General features: G+C 45.4%; 1 protein-coding gene across 1 annotated transcript; it reads left to right on the plus strand.

The window, feature by feature from the left end:
* Window positions 1–1,973: 1,973 nt before the first annotated feature.
* Window positions 1,974–26,804, plus strand: ocrl (OCRL inositol polyphosphate-5-phosphatase). The gene is given in 24 exon segments (XM_048232136.1): window positions 1,974–2,745; window positions 3,358–3,437; window positions 6,044–6,135; window positions 6,373–6,411; window positions 6,955–7,068; window positions 8,575–8,766; window positions 9,095–9,185; window positions 9,187–9,369; window positions 9,561–9,716; window positions 10,751–10,852; window positions 11,299–11,413; window positions 11,946–12,062; window positions 12,287–12,468; window positions 13,855–13,966; window positions 14,391–14,500; window positions 15,369–15,504; window positions 15,748–15,858; window positions 17,165–17,330; window positions 17,913–18,148; window positions 21,216–21,335; window positions 22,088–22,172; window positions 22,952–23,079; window positions 23,387–23,498; window positions 23,744–26,804. Coding segments are annotated over 24 exon segments (2,949 nt in total). The 5' UTR covers window positions 1,974–2,700; the 3' UTR covers window positions 23,869–26,804.
* Window positions 26,805–26,843: the final 39 nt, after the last annotated feature.

Here is a 26,843-nt window from a genome sequence, read left to right on the forward strand (position 1 = left end):
ATGCTTCTATACCAATTTGATAGCCTAGAAATCTAGACGCGCCCTAGCGGCAGCAAATTACATTTGCTGGCAGGGCTAGTCTAGCAACTCTCCGTTGGCTTGTGAGCTCCAGAAATCGAAACTCAATCAGGCCAATGAAATCGTGTATAGAGTCGTTAGGTGGGCTTAACATAATGATTGATGGCAGAGTTGCAACGGTTTGGCTTGAATTCCCTGCTACTTGAAAACAAATAAGATGGATGTTGCTGTTGGCGAACAGTGTGACACGAGTTAAGCTTTTATTAAGTTGGCAAACCTTTGAACTACCCAACTAGCTCTGCTGGTGGGAAACGCATGGGACTCATAGTGCTGCCGCTGTCCTATTGAGTGCAGAGGGAATTTGAAAGACAACTGATTATCCCGCCCCTCGGACTGAGAACTGCGAACGGTGAGTGCCCAGACCCTACATTTTAATGTGGGTCTGGCTCGTCAGGCTACCAATTTGAACGATTCTCTTGAAATATGCCATTAATCTGCTGCACTAAAACAATGTAAAATGATATTAAAAGTGTATACAATGCAATTTATCACTTAACCTTGCTAAGGCACACCATTTCTACACTTAAAGACTTTACAGTGTTGTTGAATTGATCAAACACACAAAAAAAACATATTTTCATGTGTCAGACGGAGTTGACAAATGACAAGTTACTAAGTCAGTAAATGTCAATTTTTATAAAAAGTGGTTAATAAAAAAACCCGTTGCTTTTCAGGCATGATAGATGAGATCTATGTTTATGATGATATCCAATTCAAATTAATGTAGTATCGACTTTTTGTTTGTCACTTTTCAAAAGTACTTTTGTCCCTTATCTCAAGAATCAGGCCTAGTCCACAAGTACCAAACCGATCTTTTTTTCCTCCGTCTTCCCTGGAACCGTATCAAGAATATTTGCGTCCAAACGGATCCATCTCAACACGACTCAACACGTTACTTCTTACCCCAGGCCTATAGGTGGCACTGTGTCTTTACAGAAATTCACCAAAACTTGCAAAACTTGCGCTTTAAAAACAGACAGAATAGGCTACGGCGAAATGGCTAGTGCAAGGAAACCAGATTTGTTTGTGTGGACTGATGGTGAACTGTCAACTGTAGTCAACTGTAAAACTAATAAACTTTATTTTACGGTTTGTGAAGGGTGCAGTCCCGTCCTTTATTTGGTTAACGCAGGTAGGCCTACTAATCACCTTTACTTTCTTTGGTTGTAGGATAGTCCGTGATTCACATTAGTTTTGGCCATCACCGCAATTAGGCTACTAAACGCAAGGCTTACCCAAGTTCTAGGCTATTCTGTCGCCACATTTATAATATTGCTATAAAACCTTCGTTAGTAACAGTCAATACTTTTGCCTGCATCAAATCGTGCATTCGCATTCAGTGTGCTACCATCGGCTTAACGTGAGTTCTAAGCGTCTTTGTATGCCTATATCTGATTTCACTCGACTGTGAATGCATGTATATATGTTGTAAGACATGTAAAATAAATGAATGACACTGGCACTACGCACAAATTAATGTAGCCTAAACTTACACCGCACTTTCCTAATAACTTAAAGTTCTCTCGCGTCACTGACAGTAGCAAGAATGCATAAAAAAACACCGGGAAAAACAGTGTTCAGTCCACCAAGTCATAAGCTATCGGCGCTGCGCAGCATCAGTTGTGATATTTATCTTAACGGAGTGTAATCGTAGGTAATGTCATGTATGAAAACTAGTATTGTTAGGCAATACTATAAGTGCAAGTCCAGGGCAGCTGAGGTGTGGCGATGACATCATCGATACGCAAGCAGGATGTGCGGTTTCGCTTTCTAAACGAACTCAAACGGGCTACGGTTTCAGATTTCTCCACTCTGGGACCAGGTTCAGAAAAGTGCGGTTTCGGGCAGTGCGTTTACAGGATTCGTTTGAACGCTCGGCCAAGACGAAGTAAAACCTCTGCGTTTAACCTAAAAAGCGTCTCCGTGTGGACAGGCCCTCAGTGAGTTATCTATGGGGCACATGCGCAATGTGTGCGCAGACTTGAGAAGCAACATTTCGATTAAACATGCGCGAATGCAAGTTGAGACCCGGTGGAATGATCTATGTTCCGTAGCCACTAGCCAGGCTAACTTAGTTGGCTGCAGCTAGCTACCCAACTAGCGACGTGGATATCTTGACATTGAAGAAACGGTGCTAAATATAGTGGGAAGAATGTCCAGATGGTCAGAAAATATAGCCAGTCATTAATGGCAGTTGTCCACCAATTTAGCTAACGTAACGTTAGCTGTCGTCCTGGTCCCACAGGGCTGAATCACTTATGGCAACGTTAGCTAGCTGGTCGTTATCTAGTTCTAGCTAGCTAGCCAACTATCGATAGCTGGCTGGCAAGACATCTCGGCAAGCTACATTTAGCTAGCCAGCAAAGTTAACGTTAGATGCTACCTCGCAACTGGCTACGTATCTGACAACAGATTAACGTTTTTCTCTGAAAAGCACAATATTTCACCGCATCGTTTCGGGCCAAACCAATTTCAATTCGCAACGCTAACGCTGGCTAACCTAACTTGGATGTGAAGAAATCTCTCCGGAAGGCCGCCGGTGTAGGGGTGGGGACTTCAAGGGGTTTACACGAAAAAAACATCTGGAGAAACACTGACCGGAGGAAAGGACATTACAATTTAATGATGGAGTCGTCTTTGGGACTAAGTCAGGATAAATGTGTGGCCGTATCCTTTTGAAAGTTTTATCATCATAGGTAGTTATCACCAGATAGCTATCTTGCTAACACCACCCAGCCATATCTGTGTGTGCGGTGGTTCGTAGGCTAACGTTAACGTTACATGATTTGAGGTGCTAGGATGTTTAAATAGCTAGCTAGCAGCTTTTACCCAATTAAAGCAACTTCATTTTTATTCTGATGTGAATGACTGGCTATGGTCCTCAAGGAATTTCTCCAAACCATACTGACGTTATTTGACTGCAGTGTTGTGATGAGAAAGACATCTGCACAGTGAAGTAATTTGGTAACTTAACGTTAGCGTGCAAAGTACACCATCAACGACATCCAGCTGATAGTTCTGTAACTTCGTTGCCTGCTAGGTTGGGTTTTCGGGAAGATCATCTAAGCAATTTGCTTACAGTTGATACTAACCAATCATTTCTGTATCCTAGTGATCGTCACACCGACGTACATTTAGCCCCTGTTATCATTCCAGGTCAATTAGTGTTCAGATGACGTTTTTTTTCTTTCTATACTTTGATGAGAAGCCCCGACTTCGCGATTTTTTGTAATTTGTGGGTACATCTGTATAACCTCATTTCTTGACTGAGATGTCCAGACGGTAAAAGGTGTGGAACATCGGGCTGGACAGAAGGAACCAAGACTTCTCTCTCTCATCGAGCGCTCTGGGGAGTTTGAGTAAGTGAATTTATTTGTATTTTGTATTTTGATTGATAAAGGTATGCGTTGTTAATAGAAATCAACTGTTTTTCAGCATGCTATATTGATCTTTTTGAAAATCTGTAAATAAGGTGGCATATAGTAAATTAAATGTCATTATTAAATAGAAGTACTTTTCACAGTCATGATAATTGTATGATGACGATTATGTGATGTGTCAACAAACGGTCACTACTGCATGGATTATATCTGTCTGGTTGTTGCATAACATGGACTGCAGACATAGTGGTGCAACTTTTTGGCATTGTGTTTGACAATGATTGTCATGCCATAGCATTCCTAGACCCTGCTGCTGTGATGTTTTCACCGTTACTCATAGTATGTGTTTATGCTATTTGAGTGTGTGAGTGTGTGTCAGGCCAGCCAGCATGCCGCCCATTAGGTCTTGCATACCGCCTTCTTGTGCTGACGGCTAACAGGACTCACATGAGAGCAGCAGTCATTTAACTGTGTTAACAATGTACAAACTACGCTGTGCTGTCAGCTGGAAGAGTACCCCCCACACACACACACAACAATAACAGCACGTTACATTTATATAGCATAGGGAAGGAATAGGTATAGGAAAGACTAGTGCAAGAGGTTGCAACTTTCACTTTTCTGTCCTCTGAATCATCAGCTCCAGAGAAATTGTATAATGCACCTGATCGAGCTCAATTACTTTCAAGCCAACTCAAACCTCTTGCTGCTATTTATGCTGCTTTGCATGAACGCCCTGATAGGATGGAATAGTGTGAGGGGAAATTAAAAAGAGGAATATAAAGGACAACACACTTGTCCCGAGTATTGCGTAACTGCGGCAGAAGAGCATGACTCCAGTTAGCATATGAGGGTGAAGGCTGACCTGAAGCACTGCCGCTTGACCCAGAATCAAACACAAGCCGAGGGCCAGACGGGCAGCTTTGCTCCTGGGCTTCTGTGGCCTTGAGAGAAACAAGCAGGTTTACAAGATTCAAAATCTGCTGCAACATGTGCCTAATCACTTCTTCTCCAGTCAGAGTTTGAAGTATGGACATGCTGTGCTAAATCTGATGCCAGGGTCCCGCTGTGCTCTCACTGCTTGAGGGTGAAATGTAACTCTGTTAATCCCATAGTTTTACGCTACACTGACTGCACACTTCATCCGTGACTCCATTTCCAGCTCTGACCTTGTCATACTGTTTCAATAGCGTGTCTTCCCCATAGTACTGTGTCGCAGTTTTGCTGATGTGATGACATTTCATTTGACCATACATGAGAAAAGCAACAGCTCACACTTTTTGAGAAGTGTCGGGTGTGAATTCTGAGAAATCGCTGTATCTACAGATCACAGGGTCCCTGCTGTCAATACGGACCATTTGAGATATTGGCAGGGCTTTTTAGCACATGGCTAATCAGTACAAACACTTAGGCAGGTTATAGTTCTTTTTCTGAGGATTAGGGCTAAATCAAAGTTTAAGTCCCAGTTTAAAATTATTATCTGGATTGGTAATATTTACTTCCGCATAAACTCTAGGGACTGAATTGAGTGTACATTAAGAAAAATGAAAGTAAAGAGGGAGGACCCACCATCAGCTTTATCCACTCAAGTAGTAAACCAAACACTTTGTCTTATCTGTAGAGCTCCTGGTCTTTCTCATTAGTAGTTAAGAGCAGGTGTGTGGGGCGTTTTCTGGATGCCTCGCCTTGCGTTTGAAAACTTGGAAAAGTTCTGGGTTATCAAAATGCCGTGCATGCAAAATCTTAAGGAGACAGAAGGACTAGTCTTGTAGTTAGCCTAGTTTGTTTGAAATCATTCCTGTGATGTAACACTTTTATTTATGTTGTTGTTGTTGCAAAGGAGGTGTACGCCCAGAGGGGTATTTCACAAAGGCAGAATTAAAGGCACACTATGCAAGATTTTCACCTTTACGAAGCCAATTTGATGGTAAACAAACTTGTAATAGGCGAACCGTTCACCTAGCATAGCTATACAGCATAGATGTAGCGAATCCCTACCGAGAAAACCAACCATGCAACTTCCAAGACTGTGCCCTGCCAAATCTTGTGAGAATCATGAAACATTACTGTGCCTGTTGTTAATCCTTCACCTCCACAACAAAAGCATGTGCATTGTGTACAGGGGGGATAAGTCGCAAGAAGTTTGCTATTTACAATAGCAGAGTAACATATAAATACATCGCGACTCTATAGGGAGCTCTACACTCGCCAAAAATACCTAAACCTGCACAGTGAAATTCGAGATAAGTGATCAAGCGAGGCTTGACATAGCGTCGTCTGGTCATCCTAGCTGAACACGTTTCATTAACCCCAATTCAGGATGAGTAGGAGCGACTATGTCAAGCCAGGTGTAAGTAATTCAGGATACTTGCGCGTTCTTGTTTCTCCTCCAAAGAACCCATGGTTGGAATTAAAAAGAGGCAGAAAATAGCGTCATTGACACAAAGTAAACAACCACTTTTGATATAGATTAACAATGAACTTCAAGTAAAGTTTTCCTTTTTTGAATCCCTTATCTAGGTTTTGTGAAGTACCCCTCAGGACTGATAACTGAATTGAGAGTGATGGCTGTATTATTTTAACAGGTTGGGAGTTTTGGCAAATCCTGATTCAGTTGTGACAAGTCCTCAGCCTGACCTGTATATACCCATCAATAGTCATTTTAACATAGTACGAGGTAAGTTTGTTGTTGTTGTTGTTATTATTGTTGTTTTCAAATTAATTAACATTGTTTTGTGTACTTTGTACCCAAGGAGTCTACTGTCTAGCATTTGTTCTTCCCTCTCTGTCCTTCCGCTGTGCTGTATTTAAAAATAAACAAAGCCTATAGTAAAGGCTTCCTGGTTTTTGCCGCTCTTCAAACATGACCTTTGTGCCTTTTTTTCTAACCTTCTCTTTCATTCTCTCCTTTCAGAGGCCGAGGAGGCTCTTCTAATAGATATCCCACTAAACGGTAAGGATTACACCTCCAAAATTATTTAAACACATAGCTTTTTGCTGTTTTATTTTTAAAACCCTCTCCAACATTGTGTTTGTGTTTTTAAACCCTCTATAACATTGGGTCCAAAGCTTTTTGGATGTTGTTTGTTGTAAGACCAAGCGGTAGACCGAGGACTGTTGCAAGGCAATAAGCTGAAACCACTCCGTGGCGGTGCTGTGATGAAAAGCATGCTTTCTCCACCAGATTGGACAATGTCATCAGTGCCACTGTTATACACTGATAACGAGGCTCTTCCCAGTTTGAGATTACCTCAGAAAAAGATGGCTATTATTGATATGAGATGGTTTCTAAATTTCAGATGATCTCTATGGCAGGTAGTCTGCAGGCAATACTCATATGCTTTGGGCTTTGAGAGGTTGCAGAAGTTATTGTTCATATGCCTCCTAAGGCACAATATGCTTTTGTTTGTATGTTAATTATTCTGTCTGTGTGTGTGTGTGTGTGTGTATGCGTGTGTGTGTGCGTGTATGCGTACGTGTGTGTTAACTCCTGTAGCCTCGTTTCGCGTGCGTCTGAGGGGTGAGCGGATCTCTGAGCTGCTGCTGGAGCTACAGGATGACGAGCGCAGTCAGAGCTTCATCTCGCAGGTGAAGAGGGCCAAACAGCACGGTGAGTGCCATCACAACATCATCTCTCCTTTGTGTCTGTACGAATGTCCACCTCTCTCTCTCTCTCTCTCTCTCTCTCTCGCTCTCTCTCTCTCTGTCTCTCTGTCTCTCTCAGTTGCCCATTTCATCCATTATTTATTTACATCTTTCATTACTTATTTACCCAGAGAGTTGGTCATTGCCAGCAGATTTCCTGTGCCCACTTAAGGAATTTGTCTGCGACGCCTCTCTGGAGGTCAGGGAAGCATGGATTTGACAGCAAGTTTGTAGCAGAGCATAGCTTTTTCCCAGCTCATTCTTTTAGTGGTTTGTGAGAGGGCACGAAACACTTGTCAAAAATGCAAGTCCAGTTTTGGGGCTGAGCTACACCAGGCACTTAACTGAAGCGTTCCGTTCGCATTGCGTCTGCTGCAACAATTAGCTTCCACTGTAATCAATGGAAGTAGCTACACCAGACGTGATGGCGCGTACGAAAAAAAAAAATAGACTATCTAAAATCTAAAATGGATTTTACGCGTTGTGAACGGAACGCTTCAGTTACACGCCTGGTGTAGCTTTGCTGTTAGGTTACACACGCCATGTGATAAACCCTGTCTTACTAATGACAGCGGGAGTCATAACACTCTTGCTTGTCCTGAGGACTCAAAATTTGCTGATGGGCCCTCATCACAAACCTGTCACACTGGTTCCTGGTTGTTCACCGTACTCACGGGCTGCTTTTAATAGTTGAATAGTGAATGGGCAGGCCAGTGGGAATGAGGTCACTCAGACGCAGCAGACTCTGTCCTCCACTGGCCCGCCCACGCCGCCCGCTCCCTTCCCAGTCATTGTGGCCGGCTTCCCAAGCATTTCCTCCCTAAGGCGGGCTGCCTGCTGTGTGGAAGGGGCCTGGCAGTAGTTAAGCAGTGGAGCAGGGACTGGGTGGGGAACAGGGCTTATTTGCTTATGTAACCACGCATGGTGTAAGATGGTGACTGCTTTTTATCATCTGCATCAGATATAGGGGATGTGCTTGTTGCTTATCTCATTGTGTGTGTCTTTGTCTGTGTCTGTGTGTGTGTGTGTGTGTGTGTATAACATATCTGACTCAACAAACTGCATTTGTCTCTGTGTGCTGTATTCATGAGTCAGCCTGGTGAATAGAGGACAGATTAATAGGTACTCGGCAGACAGGCGAGCTCAGACACATTGCCTACATGCAGTCTAGATTATAATGAAAATTGCTTTTGAGTGCTTCCACTATTCCGTAGACAGATTTGCCCTGTTCCGCTACCTGAATGCTAATGTTGTAGGCTAGTACTTTTCATTTGGGAGTCTTGGCTAGACATGGGATGTAGTTGAGATATTACTTTGGATGCAGAGCCTATCCTCCCCCACTGTCTGTTTACTTGGCATCCATTTTGTTTGTCTTCAGCTTTTATTAGCATCATGCCCTCCATATGGCAGTTAACCTGTGGAATAAAAAAAAGTACTTCATTGATTTATTACCGACTTTATTTTTCTACAGCGGAGTCCAAAACCGATGTTCCCAAAGCCCAGGAAGCTGTTGTCCCTCCCCCTCGGAAGGCGTCTGTCCCCGTCGCCCCGCAGAGAGGCGTCTCCAGATCGGTCAACGCTGCCCCCCCTGTCGCCAACCTCGCCCGGAACTCCGTGCCTCCCAACCCTAAGAGCAACTCGTTAGGGAAGCAGACCAACTCAGGTGTGGTGGAGACCGTTTGTCCCTGACTGCTTATTTTTTCTCGCACGTCACGGCACCGCTGGTTCACTGATGAATGTGCTGCAATCGCCCTCCTATCAGAGCTGTTTCTCCTTAATTGCTTTTGCATGTAGAACAGTCTGGTGCCCATTTGTAACCTTTCGACATTGGAGTTCTGCAGAGGAGCTTAAATTGGACCAAATGCAGCAGTGAAGCCAGACGTGCTGTGCTATGCTATGCTATGGTGATGTATGCGTGGTGCAGTGTGTGCCTGTGTGATTTATGATCTCCATCTCTTCCTCCCTCTCTCTCCGTTTGGCTCCCCATGCAGACCCAGCTCTCTCGCTGGCCAACGACTTTGGCTTCGAGGACAATTTCAACCACGCGCTGAAGGTGGAGGAGAAGAAGAACCAGCAGAACCGTAGCAGCAGCAGCAGCACCAGCACCACCACCAACGCCGTCGCCCCACCCCCACCCAGGGAACGGCTCCGGCCCCCCGCTGCCGCCCCGTAAGGGCTCCTATACCCCCTCGACGCCGCTGCCCGCCACCCCTCCGCCCCGAGACCGAGGCCCCGTCGTGCAGAACATGACGCCTGTGAGAAGCGAGTGAGTAAAACCTCACCGCTGGAGGATGTGGCTGCTTCTTGTACTTGTGGCTGCGTCTTGTACTTCTGCTGTCAGATGCGTCAGCATATTATTGTCCCCCAGATGCAACTGAAACCACAGTGTAGTAAGATCAAAATTCTCTGTTAAAAGCGCTTTTAAGCGTTTTAAAGCGCTTTGTTGTATGGTGGCAGATTCCGAACGGTGGTGGACAAGAACTCCACGTGGACGGACAGCCCGTCCAGCAACACCATGCGGCAGGCCCTGCTGAGCCAGGGCCAGAGGGAGGGCATCATCCGCCACCGCATGGCCAAGAAGGAGAAGGAGTACGTGGACCTCAAGAACTTCAGGTGAGGAAGGCATGCACACCACACCACACCACACTACACCACACCACACCACACCACACCACACCACACCACACCACCACACATTTACATTTGCCAGATTTGTATCCATTAAATCCATAATCATTGAGTTATGGTACAGATACAGTCAGATACATCAGTATGTGTTCTCAGTGTGTGACATTAAAACCCAGGACTTTACAGTCAGATACATCAGAATGTGTTCTCAGTGTGGCATTAGAACCATAACTTTAGTATGGTTAGTTCAATACTCTACCAGTTCCTCTTTCAGTTGAGCCATCTCTATATATATCTCTATCTCTGTAATATCTCTAAGCCATTAGTTTCATGGTAACATCTCAGAATGATCTGTTGGTTATATAAATATTAAAGAACAACTCCGGTCTAAGAACATCCTAGGGTCTATTTTTGGATGATAATGGAATATGCATTTACAGACGAAATAGCATATAGCGATAGCCTTTGGGGCAAGCTCGCTATGTCGGTACCCTCAGCACTGACCTTACTGATGGTCTCATTATTATTGATCTGAGATGCATTAGCGGTGTGGTTAGCACTTGGTGCTGCACTACTTTTACTTACTAAATGACCCTTAAACACTAAGTGATGTTATTATGACTTAGGGTTGTGTATTGGCAAGAATCTGGTGATGCAGTATGTGTCATCATGACTATTCAATGTTTTGCAATACTGTTAGAAACTGATTCCGTCAGATAAGTTGGATCTGCTTTTGCATCATCACCGTCGCGGTCACTTCCAACGTCATGCCACTATGTTTTGTGTAATCTGAGCAAAGGAATTGATATTTGCCCAGATCAGAAATCGATACAGTGTTTTTGAGAATCAGTATCACAGAACATGATAGTGCAGTGCTTATTAGTGTTTTGTAATACTCATCATATGAATGTAGCAGGCAGGTAACCCCCACCAACCGTTCACCACAACAATAGAATCGCTGTGTCGTGCATGTCTGTAAGTGGCTGTTCCCGTGACGTTGCTGGTCCTCCTGCCCCCAGGTTCTTCACGGGGACGTGGAATGTGAACGGCCAGTCTCCAGACAGTAGCCTGGAGGCCTGGCTGTGCTGTGACCCTGACCCACCTGATGTCTACGCCCTGGGGTACGTAAACCCGGCACGCAGTAATGAGGGATTAAAACATCTCCCAGGGAGCTTTTTAATGATGTCATTAACCTCTGGGTGATGGCCAGGGACCAGGCCAGAACAAGCCGTAATAATGGTTTTGAAACAAAATGGGATAATTAAAAAAAAAAAGATCCATATTTAAACCTTTTTCATATGAATGTGACATTAAAATCCATCTTAATTTCCTGAAGCTGTTTGTAATTAAGGCATGTCTTTAATCCCTGAATGGCAGCTGACAATTTTATAAAAACGGCAGTGATGACTGTGCACTTAAGCTGATTTCACATTACCGGTACATGACTCTCAGAGTTAATGGTTTCCGAAAGACCAGAGAAGCTAATGTAGGTGGGGAAACGTGCAAGTTAAAGCCAATGTTGATGTGAATCAGAAGCGTAATAATGGTTGTGTGATGGACCCGGCAGATTCCAGGAGCTTGACCTGAGCACGGAGGCCTTCTTCTACCTGGAGTCCTCTAAGGAGCAGCAGTGGGTGGACGTGGTGGAGAGGAGCCTGCACCCCAAGGCCAAGTACAAACGGGTAAGCCACTCCCTCTGAATCCGCAGAACCGCTACTGAGTATCCCAAAGTATTACCCAAAGTACATACCCAAAATAGCATCTGGTTTAAAAAAAAGAGTCCAACATGTGTTTCCAAAAGTTATAGCAGATGACTTGGCTTTTTTTGTGTTGCATTTTCACTCCTTTGGTGTTGCTTTGATGAGGTCTTTGGCCAAATGCTCAGTGCCTCAGTTAACAGTTTAACTTGGAACTGAATCATGCTGCATAGACGAGAGGAATGTTGTGGTCTCTGTCCTGTGTTGATGTTACATTAATCCAGTGATCGTGGTTGAAAAGGCCTAAGGGATGGTGCATCAGTGCGGGTATTCCAAGAATGAGGTGGTCTGAGTAGTTTGGCCTTAACATCTTATAAGAGTTGTATCAAAAACAATCACTTAGACTTTGGAACAGTTTCAGTTGTGCTTTTTAATATAGTCATTAAGCATGCAAAGTGCATGCCAGGGCACACAAGCTATGCTTCAGCTTCCGCTAATGTTCTCTGTGTTCCCTCAGGTGCGCATGATTCGTCTAGTTGGCATGATGCTGGTGGTGTTTGTCAACAAGGAACACAAGCACCACATCAGAGATGTGGCGGCGGAGACCGTGGGCACGGGCATCATGGGAAAAATGGTATGCGTGAGTCGGCCAAAGAGGAAGCGCAATTCTGTCCCTGTGTATTTTTGCTCCTTTGTTCGCTCCTAAATATACTTGGTCTACCCTCCTAAGAGGGCCTGCTCATTCTGTGGCATATTTTTGGCCCCGTGTTGTGATGGAAAATGATTTGACCGTGTTGTTGTGCTGGAAGTGTGTGAACACTGTGTCTGTGTCCGTGTCCCCCCCCCCCCTCGGCGCAGGGTAACAAGGGCGGCGTGGCCGTGCGCTTCGTGTTCCACAACACCAGCTTCTGCTTCGTCAACTCCCACCTGGCGGCCCACGTGGACGACTTTGAGCGACGGAACCAGGACTACAAGGACATCTGCGCACGCATGAGCTTCCACCTGCTGGACTACCCTCCCCTCAGCATTGTCAAGCACGAGTAAGTGGCAAACAACCCCCAGCCTACCGTCCACTCCACAAACCACACAGAACGTCACACATAAGATGTTGGTTTTAAGGCACTGGACATTAAGGAATGTCATCAACTATAATGTTAGTGAAATTGCTGTTGACAAGTTATACAAAGTTGAAAAACTCATGCATTAGCTCTTGGAAAGATCGTTATTGGATCATGTCCTCAAAAGTACACGTTTCCGCCCCGGGCCAGCATCAGTGTGCTGTACAGAGTGTCAACAACAAGTGGGTGATGGTTTAGGGCCAAAACGTGTACGCTTGAGGACATGATCCATTAACGATCTTTGCAACAGCTGATGTGTGAGAGGGCTGTTTTCAACTTTGTTTTCACAGTCTTTTTCAAACTTGCACCCTAAGAGGTCTTAAATGTAATTTTGGAGTTGAGCGCGCCTGTTCCTGTGTGACAAGTTGTACACCACAGTGTTAATGACAGCATAGACAGTGTAGGGCTCCAGACATACTTTTTCATGTAAGTTCACCGGCACATGCATTCACCCGTACTGTTTCACAGCAGCACAACGATAGGTCAGGGAACAGGTGTGTCTCTAGGACATTACTAATGTCAGAAGAAAGAAAACACAAAAAGAGAAAGGATTTGGCAGACATCTCTGTTTATAAGATACTGTTACGTGTGGTATATCCATCCACTCTGGATTAAATCCAGTGCTTGCTGATACTCTGACAGAAATGAGGCCACATGTCTCTGCGCTTGCTGCCCATCCCAGCTGTCACTTGCTGTCACAAGCTGGCTCTCCCACAGCACCATGCTAGTTGCTCTCATCCTCCTCCTCCACCTCCTCCTCCTCCTACTCCACCTCCTCTACTCCTCTCTACAGTTCTCTCTTCCTGCTGTCTCTTGCTGCTTCAGCTGCCACAGCAGCACTGGTTGAAGCCTGGAGATGCATGCAAAGCAGTTGGAGGTCCAATCACTGGTCAATTTCTCTGTTCAACTTCTGTGTTCTGCTCTGGAGTCTGTCTATTATCGGTCATATTTTTCACCTCTGATCAGGATTGATGGTGAAAAAAGACGTATGTCTATACCTTGTACTATACATCATCTAACTGTTAACAGTAGGACTTCAACCAATTTTATAGCTACTTCAACTTGGTTTGTGTACTGCGTGTGTCTAGAATAAGATGGCAAGTCGAGGTCAAGGTTAAAAGGTTTAAACGTGTATATTTCTTTAAATATTAAATGGCTTTGAAACCTGGGCAGAGAGGTATGGGAATGGGGAGGAGAAAGGCTTTTTTATTTTTTGAGATCTGCAGATATAAGCTTTGCAACTTTTGTCACACAATGACTTCCACTCATAATGAGTGACCTCACTTTTCACCTTCACCCTGCCTGTAGTGTTGTGATCTGGCTGGGGGATCTGAACTATCGTCTGTTCTCACTGGACGCAAGCGAGGCGAAGAAGTTCATCGCCAATAACGAGCTGCGCAAACTGCAGGAGTATGACCAGGTAAGGAGGGCACTGGACGCTGTAGAGGCCAATTATAGTGAAAGAGAAAGCAGTATGTGTTTTAGCATCGAGTTAGTTCCACCCCTAGACTCCTACACATGACTCAGACTCCTACCTTGGTATCAACATCACTGAATCATTTTGTAAAGTCTGCAATTGGCTGTCAGAGGAAGGAAGTCATTTGCATGGGAGTCTATCGTGTACAGTGGTGTAATACTCATAGTGTATAGTAGCATTGTTGACATTTCCTCAATTCGTGCAGGCTGTTTTGTAAACCTAACCCTCTGTTTGTCTCTGTCTGTCAGAGGGATCCCTCACAGTTTCCCCTTTGCACTGTTTAGACAAGAACAGCTATTCTAGACTACTGGATGTTCCCCTGCCGTGACGCTGTGCTTCCTCTTCCTCTTGCTGTTGTTCCCTGTAGCTTAACATCCAGAGGCAGACAAAGAAGGCGTTCACTGACTTCATGGAGGGAGAGATCAGCTTCATCCCCACATACAAATATGATCCCAAGACCGATCATTGGGACTCCAGGTGAGGACGCTGACTGCTGGCGTATGCAGTCTTTACCTATGGGCAGCTAGTTAGTGACCACTGACTTAAGTAGGAACTCCATATGACTTTTGGAACTCAGAATACCCAAAATAGTGCTCTACCCTGTGGTATCCTCTCATAAAATCTCATTGCATTAGAACATAAGTGCTGGAACACACTGCCTGCGTTGCCTGTGCGGATTGGCTCTGTTGCGTGTGGATTTTCATTTCGGATCTGCAAATGCGAGTTCTTTATTTTAGAGAACAGAGGGGGAGCCTTTTTTACACATTTGACAAGCATGTTCGAAGAGGCACTGTGCAAAAATATATGCATGCATTGATAGTCACGCTGGTGTTCTAAAAGGGGAAAGTGGAGACTGTACATGTACATGTGTACAGTAGCAGAAACTGAATGTATGGCTATGATTAGATGGTTAGATGAACAACAGTAGGTTGCAGGTTTCTGCTCTCTCTCTCTCTCTAAACAAAATGACATGACTGTTCTCTGATAACAACTGGTCCACTTTCTGCTCTTCACTCAAGCTCATTAATGCTGCTCATTGTGTAGTGATGGCCATTATCAAAGGCAAACTCTGTACAAAGATGATAAGCACAGCTGCATCAGAGCCGCATCGGAGCCGCATCGGAGCCGCTCCTAGTGTGAACATACACACGCAACACAATGTGGCCGTTCTGTACCCGCAACGGAGGTAGTGTGCCCTGGCCGTAAGGGTCCCGATCAACTCACTGAGTAACTGGGCGGCTGATGATGTACGTGATGTGTCGGAGCTAGTCTTGTTGGCTATGAACCCCTGGACTATGAGACCCTAACCCCCCCTCCTCCTGTATCCCCTCCTCCCGCTCTGCAGTGGGAAGTGCCGCTGCCCTGCCTGGTGCGACCGGGTGCTGTGGCGCGGCCTCAACGTCAAGCAGCTGCACTACCGGAGCCACATGGAGCTGAAGACCAGCGACCACAAGCCGGTCAGCGCACTCTTCAGCATCGGGGTAAGAGACCAAGGAGAGGACGCGCACGGCTTCGTTTGGAACGTTGACCTTTTGCCACTGGTCAGGAAATGGCTGCTTGTTGTTTTTGGATCTTTTGCATTGTGGGCTGGGAAGCTGACCATTTAAGGGTTGCTACTGGCACGAGCTGGAGTGTGGCTCTGGCAGGTTTCATGTTGAAGCTGTGGACGTACGTCAGGGCATAAACATTTCCTGTGTGTGTGTGCTGCCGTTTCTGTGTCGCAGGTGAAGGTTGTGAACGAGCAGCGCCACAAGAAGGTCTTCGAGGACACGGTGCGCAAGCTGGACCGCATGGAGAACGACTTCCTGCCCTCATTAGTGCTGACTCGCACTGACGTGAGTGGAGGGAAAAATGCTCAATACCCTTATCGATTCTCTGTCCCCACACTTTCCTCCCCTGTGATATCATAGTGGAGCTTGATCAATAAGGTGTCAGGTTTCCATTTTTCCCCATTTGTATCGTGAGTAGAGTCCCAGAGTGGCCTTCCTGTGCTATTTCACTCCATGTGAAAGGCTCTTTCTAAGGCCAGAGGTTGTTATCAGTGCTGCAAAATAGCAGAGGTGCGTTCAAATTCCTTGAACAGAGGCATACGTTCACAGGCAACATGTTCGTCTGAACAGATGAATTTGAATGGTTTTGTGTAAACAGTTCATCTCAGCGGTGACTCTCAGTCCAACTCCCAACATGTTAGTGGAGAACTGCCTCCTCAGACTGTTTGCAAATGTTTGCGGAAAACTGTAGGCAAACAAAAAACTGTTTGCAAACGTTTATGAATGTTCGCCTATGTTTGTGAAACGCACCTCAGAAATTGGTCATTATTAGTACATGGAAAGAATGAAGATGTTTTTTCAAGTGCTGCAAGACTTAGCACTGTAGCAAAATACCTATCCTTAACATTTGGGGCAGCCATGGCCTACTGGTTAGCGCTTCGGACTTGTAACCGGAGGGTTGCCGGTTCGAACCCCGACCAGTAGGTACGGCTGAAGTGCCCTTGAGCAAGGCACCTAACCCCTCACTGCTCCCCGAGTGCCGCTGTTGTTGCAGGCAGCTCACTGCGCCGGGATTAGTGTGTGCTTCACTTCACTGTGTGTTGAGTGTGTTTCACTAATTCACAGATTGGGATAAATGCAGAGACCAAATTTCCCTCACGGGATCAAAAGAGTATATATACTTATACTTATTTAAAGATGCACTCCAGCCATTGATTAACCCATAAAACCCATCGTAGTTCCTGAAAGATACATATTCATAAGTTTCTTTTGGCTTAGTGTGCATCTCTACCCCCTCTGCCTCATCTCTGTGGGGAGCTGATTGCCCCTGACTCCAGACAGATTTGGTTATCTTTTAAATCTAAATGTTGGGACAAGTCCTCAGGAAAACTATTTTCCCAGATTTGGAAAACTCCACCCCGCAAATCAGGATTGGGTTCCATCTGTTGGCACGCAACAATAACAGCCTGTTCTGTATTGCACTGGCCATCTAAACCAGACATACTAGCCATGATGTTTACTTTTGCTCATGATATGTGTAACACTTTGCCTGAGTGGGTCTTTAATAATAATAATCAGTAAAAGTGAGAAATGAAACTGTTCTGAATGTTGACCTTGACCTTTGACCCTTTGACGTCCCTGTGTGCTGTAGTTCACCTTTGAGAATGTGAAGTTCCGGCAGCTCCAGCTCCAGTGTTTCCAGATCACCAACGACGGCCAGGTGCCGTGCCACTTCGCCTTCATCCCCAAACTCAACGACACGCAGTACTGCAAGAACTGGCTGAGGGCCGAGCCTTGCGACGGCTACCTGGAACCCAGTGAGTCCTCAGTCCACTTCCTGCCCACCGAGAAGGGTGGAGATGTTGGTGTTCACCCAGAGAGTAGAAGGAATTAGTTTCAGATTATAAGTGTAATTGATGAACCTAGGTACTAATCCATGAATGAAATCAAGTGCCTAATATTGAAGCAAAAACCTTGTCATCTTTTCACATTCAGTAACATTTAGAGATGTTGCTCTAAGTGGAGATACTAATGTCTCATTTGGGAGTTGCCCTGTTAACATGTTTCCGTAGGTCATTAGTGCAGATTAAGTGTATTGACTCTCATATTAAGTTGCCGTGTGGAGGAATGCTCAGAAGACTTATAGACTTGGGTGCAGTTGGACTGCACTGTCTCTGCATCCATCAGATGTTGTCCTGCTGTAAAGACTGGCTATTGGACATGCTGTATATGAAGCACTGGGCTGCATTTTACACCCACCAATGGGAGTCTTGGCATTTTCCTCCATATGATATCGTGTCTTGTGTTTGTGTAGGTATAGATTTGTGTAGGTATACTGTATCTACAGGTATGATCAGCTACATTCTATTGATCTGGTCATTTTCCTTCCACCTGCCCAGACGAGTCGATGGAGATCCGCCTGGAGGTGTACGTGAGCAAGGACTCGGTGACGCTGCTCAACTCGTGCGAGGACCAGATCGAGGACATCCTGGTGCTGCACCTGGACCGCGGCAAGGACTACTTCATCACCATCTCGGGCAGCTACCAGCCCAGCTGCTTCGGCACCTCCCTGGAGACGCTGTGTCGCATGAAGAAGCCCATCCGTGAGATCCCCGTCACCAAGCTCATCGACCTGGTGAGACCAGAGCCCTGGCCTGACCCAGGAGCCAGGAGGATGGATAGGGGAGAGATGAGCGTTCTGACATACAACACAGATTTATTTGAAATAAAATACTTATTAAATATATCACATTTAAAATGAAATAAAATCTAACTTTGTGTATAAATATATATGTATATTTTCGAAAAAGATATTAAGTGAACTCATAGCTTTGCGTAGACCTTGTGTCTGCGTAGACATTTGGCAATGTTGTTGCTCTAACCGTAAGAGGTTGTAAAACACTGTTGTCAAACACTCCCAAATCACCTTTCGGTGTTTACACGCAACAATAATTTAAACATGTGCGGTATTGTCTTTCACTGTGTCATTATGCCTTTCTGGTGTGGCCATGCCTTGACAGGGCATCCATCTCAGTTTGCCTACGTGTATTTAAAAAAAACAAGCAAATAAAGGAATGAGGAAGTAACTTGGCCTCTCCCAAAGGGATTTCCTTGATGGCAGGATCTCTACAGCATGCCTTTATATTAGCTGTCTTCACCTAAGCCTGCACTAAAAACTTCATTTGGTTTTTCCCTCTCTGAGATGGTTCTCTTTTACATTTCTAATTCTCATTCACCTCACGAGTGAACATCTAGGGGTTGAACTGGGGCTTCACTGGGTTGGGGTTTTGCTGCCACTGTTCTTCTTTCACGCTTTTTAACTGGATCTAGAGGCCTAGCTAAGGAATGTCAACTCACAGGGGCCTCATAGGAACATACAGATGGTCTGCTGTTTATAAGGATAAATGGAGCTCCCAGTACAAGGGGACAAATTAAAACCAGAGCAACCCAAATGGAATGCAAAAGGCTCTTTCTCAATGTGTCAGGTTTGGCCTCACTGACAAAGCACACTGCACACAGAGACATTTGGCTTCCCATCGTGAGAATCTGAGTTTTTATGGGATGCCTGCTTCTTTGTATGCTCCTGCCTTGGCCCCTATAAATTCTGTCTGATATATTTGTTTCACTGGTGATGCAATGGTACTCTGTCATCTGTCTGCCTCTCTCTCTCTCTCTCTCTCTCTCTCTCTCTCTCTCTCTCTCTCTCTCTCTCTCGCTATCTCTCTTTCTCACCCTGTTTGTTTCTCTCTTCCTCCTTGACCTTGCCTCCTTGCCTTGACCACTCGTTTCCATCCAATCACTGTCTGGGCTGCTTACTACAGGGAGAGGATAGCTTCACGGAGAAGGTAACGACTAGCAACTCTCACGGCCACATCACGGCGCCCTCTGTCCCTGTCTGTGTCTGTTTTATGGCTGCTCAAATGCTCTGTGGATTGAACGGGCCTAAGAAGTGGCCTACAGTTTTATAGCTTGTGGAAAGATTGTCCATAATTTGTGGTTTTGTGTTAACAATGAACAAGTAAGTAGTTCGCTGCAAGTTAGCAGAGAGGAGTATATGTCAGCCGTCAGGTGTGTGTGTGTGTGTGGGACGTGTGCGAGTCTGGTGTTTCTTTTTGGGTCTGATCCACCACCCTTTCTCCCTTCCTTACACTGTATGCCCTTGTGCTGACCCCCCGTCTCTCTCTCTCTCTCTCTCTCTCTCTCTCTCTTTTTCCTTGTGCATGTTACAGATATATTAACTCCCTTTTTGCATCACTGCTGCACAAACCCACGCACACACATAATCACAGCTAATTACAGTTTCAAGGAGGCCTGCTCAGATGTGTGTGTGTGTGTGTTGACTCTGATTTCACCCTCATTATGCTGCAGAGTAATCCTGTCTCCTTGGCTGGGCAGAGCAGGTGACTTGCTCTGTAGAGCAGAGCAAGGATAAATCAGATTAAAGCTGTCACGATAAATCATTTAACAGCAGTGATTTTAAGATCACGTTTCAGACGAGACCTACACTAAGAGGGCTCAGATCTCTCTCTCTCTCTCTCTCTCTCTCTCTCTCTCTCTCTCTCTCTCTCTCTCTCTCTCTCTCTCTCTCTCTCTCTCTCTCTCCCTCCCTCCCTTTCTATCTGCTTCTCTCTCTTTTTATCTCTTTTTTTTCCACCTCGCCCTCATTTTTTCTCGTAGTGTGTGTGTGTGTGTGAGAGACGATGAGAACCAGCCTTGGCTGAATTCTTGGAACAGTTCAGAGAAGTCATCTGCGTTGTCACTGTGTGTCCTCTCCTCCTCTATCCTCTCTGGGACTCTTCCCCGGTAGCCTGAGGCTTACACTGTGCCCAGAGCATCACCCACACACCCCTCTCATTATCAGTGGCCTGTCACTGAAGCAGGACCTGCAGGCTATCACTGTTTCCACACTTTACTTCCCTGCTTTGTGTGTGTGTGTGTGTGAGAGAGAGAGAGTGATCACTCCATGTCTACATGAGTGTTGTGGGTGTGTGTTTTTGTGAGGAAGATTTCGCTCTGTCTGTGTGTGTGTGTGTGTGTGCACCTGTGTGCTTGTGGTATAGCGATCTCTCCATGTCTGTGTGAGTGTGTTTAGTTATAGTGTATGTGTGTGTGAGTGTGGGTGCGCGTATACAGGCATGTGTGATTGCGCTTGTGCAAGAGATCTCTTCATGTTTGTGTGAGTGTGTTAAGTTATGGTGTGTGTGTGAGTGTGTTTGGTTATGGTTAGTGTGTGTGTTAGAGAGATCTCTCCATATCCGTGTGACTGTGCCGATGTAACCCCTCTGCCAGGCGGGTTATTTTTGGCCCGGCTTCAGAATTCCCTGGCATCCATTTGCAGAGGCCAAAAGAATGCGAAGCTCTCAGTACAAAATGGCCCTCTACCAAGCCACCCAAGCCAACGGCACTTAGGTCACATACAGTAGTCCCTTGTGTGAGAGTTGATTTGACTATCAAAATATTTTTCTCGGATCACCAGCTGGTCTGTCACAGTAATTTTCCAAATCTGTTGCCCCATTCCATGGTGTACCATAAATCCCAAGCGGAGGCACAGTCTAAAGGTTAGATTACAGGCTTATAGGAGAGAACAGGTGAGGCCTGACCGGTAAATGCTTAGCCAGGATGGCCACAGGGTGGATGTTTATGTGTGGGGGTAAAATGTGTTTTTTCTTTCATTCACACATTTGTGGGTGTTTGTGTATCAGGAAAAGTCCAGGATGAACTTCCTGCTGGTGGACAGTGCTGGGACCGAGGACAAGCCCCTGAAGATCCCCAAGGAGGTGTGGCTGCTGGTCAACCACCTCTTCACTAAGGCCTGCCACCAGGTCAGTCAGCACACACACACACACACACACACACACATGCACACACACATACACACACACAGCATACCAGAGGAGGGTTAGTGGAGCACAGCTGAGTGCCATGTTTTTTTCCTCTGATATCCATTCCAGTTCAATATTATATAGATAGCACTGATACTGTCTCAAGGTGATTTAAGGAACCCAGTGGGTCCCAGTGAGTCTTGGAATTTAATGGAATTTGAACAAGTCTATTCCTATTCTATTCCTATTTTTTTGGGGGGGCCAAGTCATCACATATCAGTGAATTTTAAATGTAACATTTTTAAATGTGTCAAGGTATATAACAAACACAATATTTTCCATGCAGTATTGTTCTTTATTGGATGATTCTGGGTATTTCCTAATTCACATGGTAGTTCTCATTAGCCTACTTGATGTGTTTGCACTCATTTATCCCCTCTTGCTCATCAACAACTTTATAGTTATATAAGGGTGTGTTAGGCCTAGAGCTATGCCATCATGATTATAAGTGATGTAAACTTTAAGTTAAAGACAGAAAATGTTTGAACTAGTGAATATACCTCACAAATGGATGTGTATAAGATACCATGGTTGGTTGTTGTCTGCTTAGACAGTGACATTCAGGGAATGTGACATGTGACAACATGTGGGAACTCTGTCAGGATCTCTGCTCCCTCTGTCTGTCTGTGTTCTGTCTGCCTATCTCTGTCTGTCTCTCTAACTGTGTCTGTCTCTATCCATCTCCCCATCAGGAGGACCTGTTCCAGACTCCAGGCCTACAGGAGGAGCTGCAGGGCATCATAGACTGCTTGGACACCAGCATTCCAGACACCATCCGTATCCTCTCTTTAACACCTCCTACATGCCTGTGTGTGTGTGTGCGTGTATTTACCTATGTATGACGCCGTGTGTGCGTGCATGCGTGTGTGTATTTATCTATGTGTGACCCTCTTGACCCTCGTACATACTGAAAGGTCAACTAGGGCTTCACTGACACTATGCCACAGTTGTGTCGGTTTGCTGTTGTGACACTTGAGGCCTTGTTTTGACAGCCTGTCAGGGTGTCTGTGTGTGTGTGTGTCCTGGGTCTTCCCGTGGCCCTCCTTGTTGTGGCAGTTTTTGTGACCAGTTTTTGAAACAGTGGAGGTATGTGTGATGTATCTGTTGTGGTGCTCAGCGTTAATTAGGCTCAAGCAACCCTTGTGTGAGTTTCTCCTGCCATTGTTCCTGTGCCTGCTGCCATGTGTGCTCTTCCTCTGGGCTGCTCTCTTGCTTTCACACTTTCATGTCTTTATCTCACATGCCTTTATGGGTCGTTGAGTATCCCCTTGGTTACGCTCTGGCTCAGTGTGTGTGTGTGTGTGTGTGTGTGTGTGTGTGTGTGTGTTTGTTTCAGTCACATGACCTCACAGTTGTATGTGTGCCTGTCTATGCGGACTGTGTGTTGTCTGGTGTGTGTGTGTGTGTTTGCTTGTGTTGCTTGCTCTGTATCCGTGTATTAATGTGAATGTATTGTATGTGTTGCCTGTTGGGCCCTATTGCGAGTGTGTGAATGTTTTGAGTGTGTCCATTTTGTGTCCTGCGTTGGTTCCTTGACCGGTGTGCGTGTGCACTAGCTGGTTGTAATCACTCGGTGGCGGAGGCGCTGCTGATCTTTCTGGAAGCTCTGCCGGAGCCCGTGGTGTGTTATGAGCTGTACCAGCGGTGCCTGGACAGCACGCACGACAGCCGCCTGTGCAAACAGGTATCCACTCCACTCATTCCACTTCCTAAACCATGCACACTCATATACATAAGCTGTCTTATCAAAGCAACAAAGTTATTAAAGGTTATCATTTGAAGGTTAATGAGATATTCCTCATCAGTATGATTTGATTAAGAATGTGTTTGGTTGTCATTTGTTGTTGGGTAATTAAGTAATTCCCCCCAGTGTGCTATTAGCATACTGTTTGTTGAATTTAATGTACTTGGGACAGTTTTTGTCGTGTTCCCAAGTGGAGAGGACTCTCTGACTTTCTGTGAATGCTAAGTAAGTGTCCTCTGATTCATAGCTGATCTCTCAGCTTCCCCGGGCTCACCGCAATGTGTTCCGCTACCTGATGGCCTTCCTCCGAGAACTACTGAAGCACTCCATAGACAATAACCTCACCGCCAACCTCTTAGGTCAGTTGCTTTTACACACACACACACACACAGGCCTGATTCATAGTTCAGGCCTGATCTTTGGAGTTGCCAGCCTAGCGTTTAGCCTCATTCTAACAGTCACTCCTCAGAAAAGGATGGATTAGAGCGAATCTTCTCGGAGAACATTTCCAGTAGGGGTATTTAATGTTCAGAAACAGGACACCGTATGGGCCAATCCAAACGTTTTGTTTATTTTTTCTGTTTCCTCCCTCTGTCTTTCCCAGCGTCTCTCTTCGCCAGTCTTCTGATCCGGCCCCCTCCTAACCTGGTGAGCCGGCAGACGTCAGCGGAGCGGCAGAAGGCCAACGACTTCATCCTGGGCTTCCTCATGTCAAGTGAAGATGAGTGAGGGGTCAAAGGTCAAGGGTCAGCAGTGAAGGGTCACGCCCCCCACTCTTGCTCTGCCCTGTGTGGTGTACCAGTTCAAGTGGACTTGAGACCTGGAGCAAAATAGTTGAGGTGTCTGTGTGTGTGTGTGTGTACGTGTGTGTGTGTATGTATGTGTGTGTGTGTAAGCCCCATGGCTGGATGCATCAAGAAGACACTGCTATAGTTGTAGGAGAGATTTTTTTTTTGCACACAGAGATCTCCTTGAGCCCATCATCACAGTGTGTGTGTGTGTGATTGTGTACGTTCCTCCCCTCAACTGCCTTTTTTTGCACAGTGGCTCTGGAGGAGAGGACTGGGAGAGAGGGCCGAGTGCCTCTAAGGTCTTCCTCGACGCCTCCCCCACGGGCCCTCATTTCCCCCCGCCCCTCCTCCTCTGTGTCCAATCCACTACCCCCACGTGTACCTTAAACATGCTGCACAGTGGTGCAGTCCATGCCAAAAACCAAACAAACTAACTAACAAACAAAAACATTCAGCAGAACAGTACTCTTCAACACACTAAGTTTGGCCATTCCGGGCCACCGTCTGCAAGCTAAGCATTACTGTTGTCATGTCTGGCCTTCCCCCTGTTTATGAAGCTCAATGGACCTTGTGTGGGTGTGGCACCCTAGCAGATGGTGAGCAGGAGAATGGTATTCAGGTTTTACTGAAGAGGAACTCACCAGTGGACTGGAGGCTGACTATTATGTTGAGTTCAGCGCCCTCTAGTTCCCGAGGTTCCCCCGGTTCCTGAGCTGGAGTCGTTGGGAACCTCCACTGTGACGACCCATCCCCTCAATGCCGTTCATGTCCTGGACAGAGAGGAGGATGGATCCAGGCAGACTTGAGGGGAAGAAGTGTTTTCTCATGGGATGACTATGACAATCGACTACCTTTCTAGAGGCAGAGGAGACAGACGAAACTGCTAGAGCAGTTATTTGGGAGTTAACAGTAGGTGGGAGTTATCCTAGAAGCATTAATGGGAGGGTGTAGATACATGGTGTAGTGTAAGCGAATGTTATTTATATGCATATATATATATATATATACAAAATGTTCCTCTTCTCATCTGACTTCTCGATCATGTCATGTTCGAATTTTGTTTTCATGGTTTGAGAAACCCTTCACCGCTCCTAAGCTTCTGGGCAGGTCAGCGGAACCTGGGCTGACTGGCCCAGCTCACTGGCCGGCTGGGTTGGACTCTGGAGCTGTGCAGCTTTGGTCAATGGTCCCATGAGCCCTCAACAGCCCTGACAACAGTCCCCAGACTGCTTTCTTAAACCCCAAGCCTGTGCTCAGAGATCTCAAACTGTACCTTTTTACCCCATGTCTTAACTGTTATATGTGTGTACCATAACTGTCTGATCTCTCTCTCTCTCTCTCTCTCTTTGTGGGTGATTATTAAGTGTGCTGTCGTGTCTAAACTGCTATGGTGGAGTGACCGTGTTCTCTGTTCTTTCCTGTTAATGTTGTCATCATCGCTTATATTGTACACACTCACTTCCAGAAATCCCAATCTGTGTTTACAGCCTTCCACCATGACTTTTACTTATTAAGTGTATTTGAGAGTGAATGTGTACGTGTGTATTAAGTGTGTATGCTCATTATGTATGGCTGTATGTATGGCATATGTGGGGGTGTGGCATATCTCTTAGTATGACGTGCTACTATCTGGCAACTTCATGGGGCTGAAACCGCAGGATGTATTTTTTTTTCCTTTTTTTTTTTTGCAAGTTCATTTCCTCTTGTAAGCTCTGTGGAAAAAAAAAAGGGTTGTCTGTAGCCTAAGTTTGTTCCACGGAAGTAGTGCGCACTGGTATTTATCATGGAACAGGACCATTTTGAAATCTACAAAAAGAAGTTCAATGGTTAGCTATCTTTATCATCTGAATGTTTGAAATGTCATTGCTGATGATCAGTTGGCAAGAATTTTCCAAGCTGTTACTTCGACTGCCTTTCATTTTGAAAGGAAAGGGCAGCCTATATAACATTTGGTTGCTAGCTGCAGCAGTTGATCCATTAAAAGACCGCGGTCTCGCTCTGTGCCATTTCAAAGACTGTCCAATGATCTTGTTCCTAAGAAATGTAGTCAGGCGGGCCACTTTTTTTTCTTCTCTGGATGCCCTTCTGAACACTCTTGCCTTCTTCCTTTCCTTTGTAAACACTTTCTTTTCAAAATCATTGCAGCATTTTCTTGCCTTTTACACAATTCATGTCTTTGCTGCTACATTTCTGGTGGGACTGGTGGAGAACTGGTAGCATAATCATCATTTCAGCATTTTACTTGAATGATTGAATAACTGAATATTTTCCTTGAATTCCCTCTGGCATTAAGCCGGAGGGATATTTGGACGATGACCTCAAAGCCACCGGTTTTCACACCAGACCCTCCCCGAGTGGCTGTCCCCGACCCCCCAGCGGCAGCTTTTGGACCCAGTAGCACCACATCAGCAGATTGTAGGTCACCCCATCATCATGTCTTTCATAATCTCCTGTTTCCCAGAAAACTAAATCCGCTCAGTAGACTCACACCTCCTGCCCCCCCACCCCTCCCTGCCTTAAACGCTTGCTCAGCATTGCCAAACCAACGATGCTTAGGAAGGAGAGGAATCCATTATGTATGACAGAAGAGAGTAACCGTGTGGTGGTCTATGACTTCCCTGCTTTTAGGCTTTTTGGCACAGCTAGGCCACCATCCCCATAACCTAGGCTGGTTGAAACTTTTGAACTGAATGTTTACTCCTGTGACTTAAATGTTGTCTTCAACCGTTTGTTCTGAGTTTTTTCTTCTTCTAGCGGTCCCTCTCATAATTTTGGTACTTATGCAAACAAAAACTTGCACACATTTTCATTTCTCCCTTATTTTTGGTACTTTTAATTTATTTAATGGAAATAAAACATATTTGAAAACGTAAATTTGTCTGTATGTCTTATGTGCTGCAACATTCAAAATAT

Source organism: Alosa alosa, chromosome 21 (genome assembly GCF_017589495.1).
Source record: "Alosa alosa isolate M-15738 ecotype Scorff River chromosome 21, AALO_Geno_1.1, whole genome shotgun sequence".
NCBI lineage: Eukaryota > Metazoa > Chordata > Actinopteri > Clupeiformes > Clupeidae > Alosa > Alosa alosa.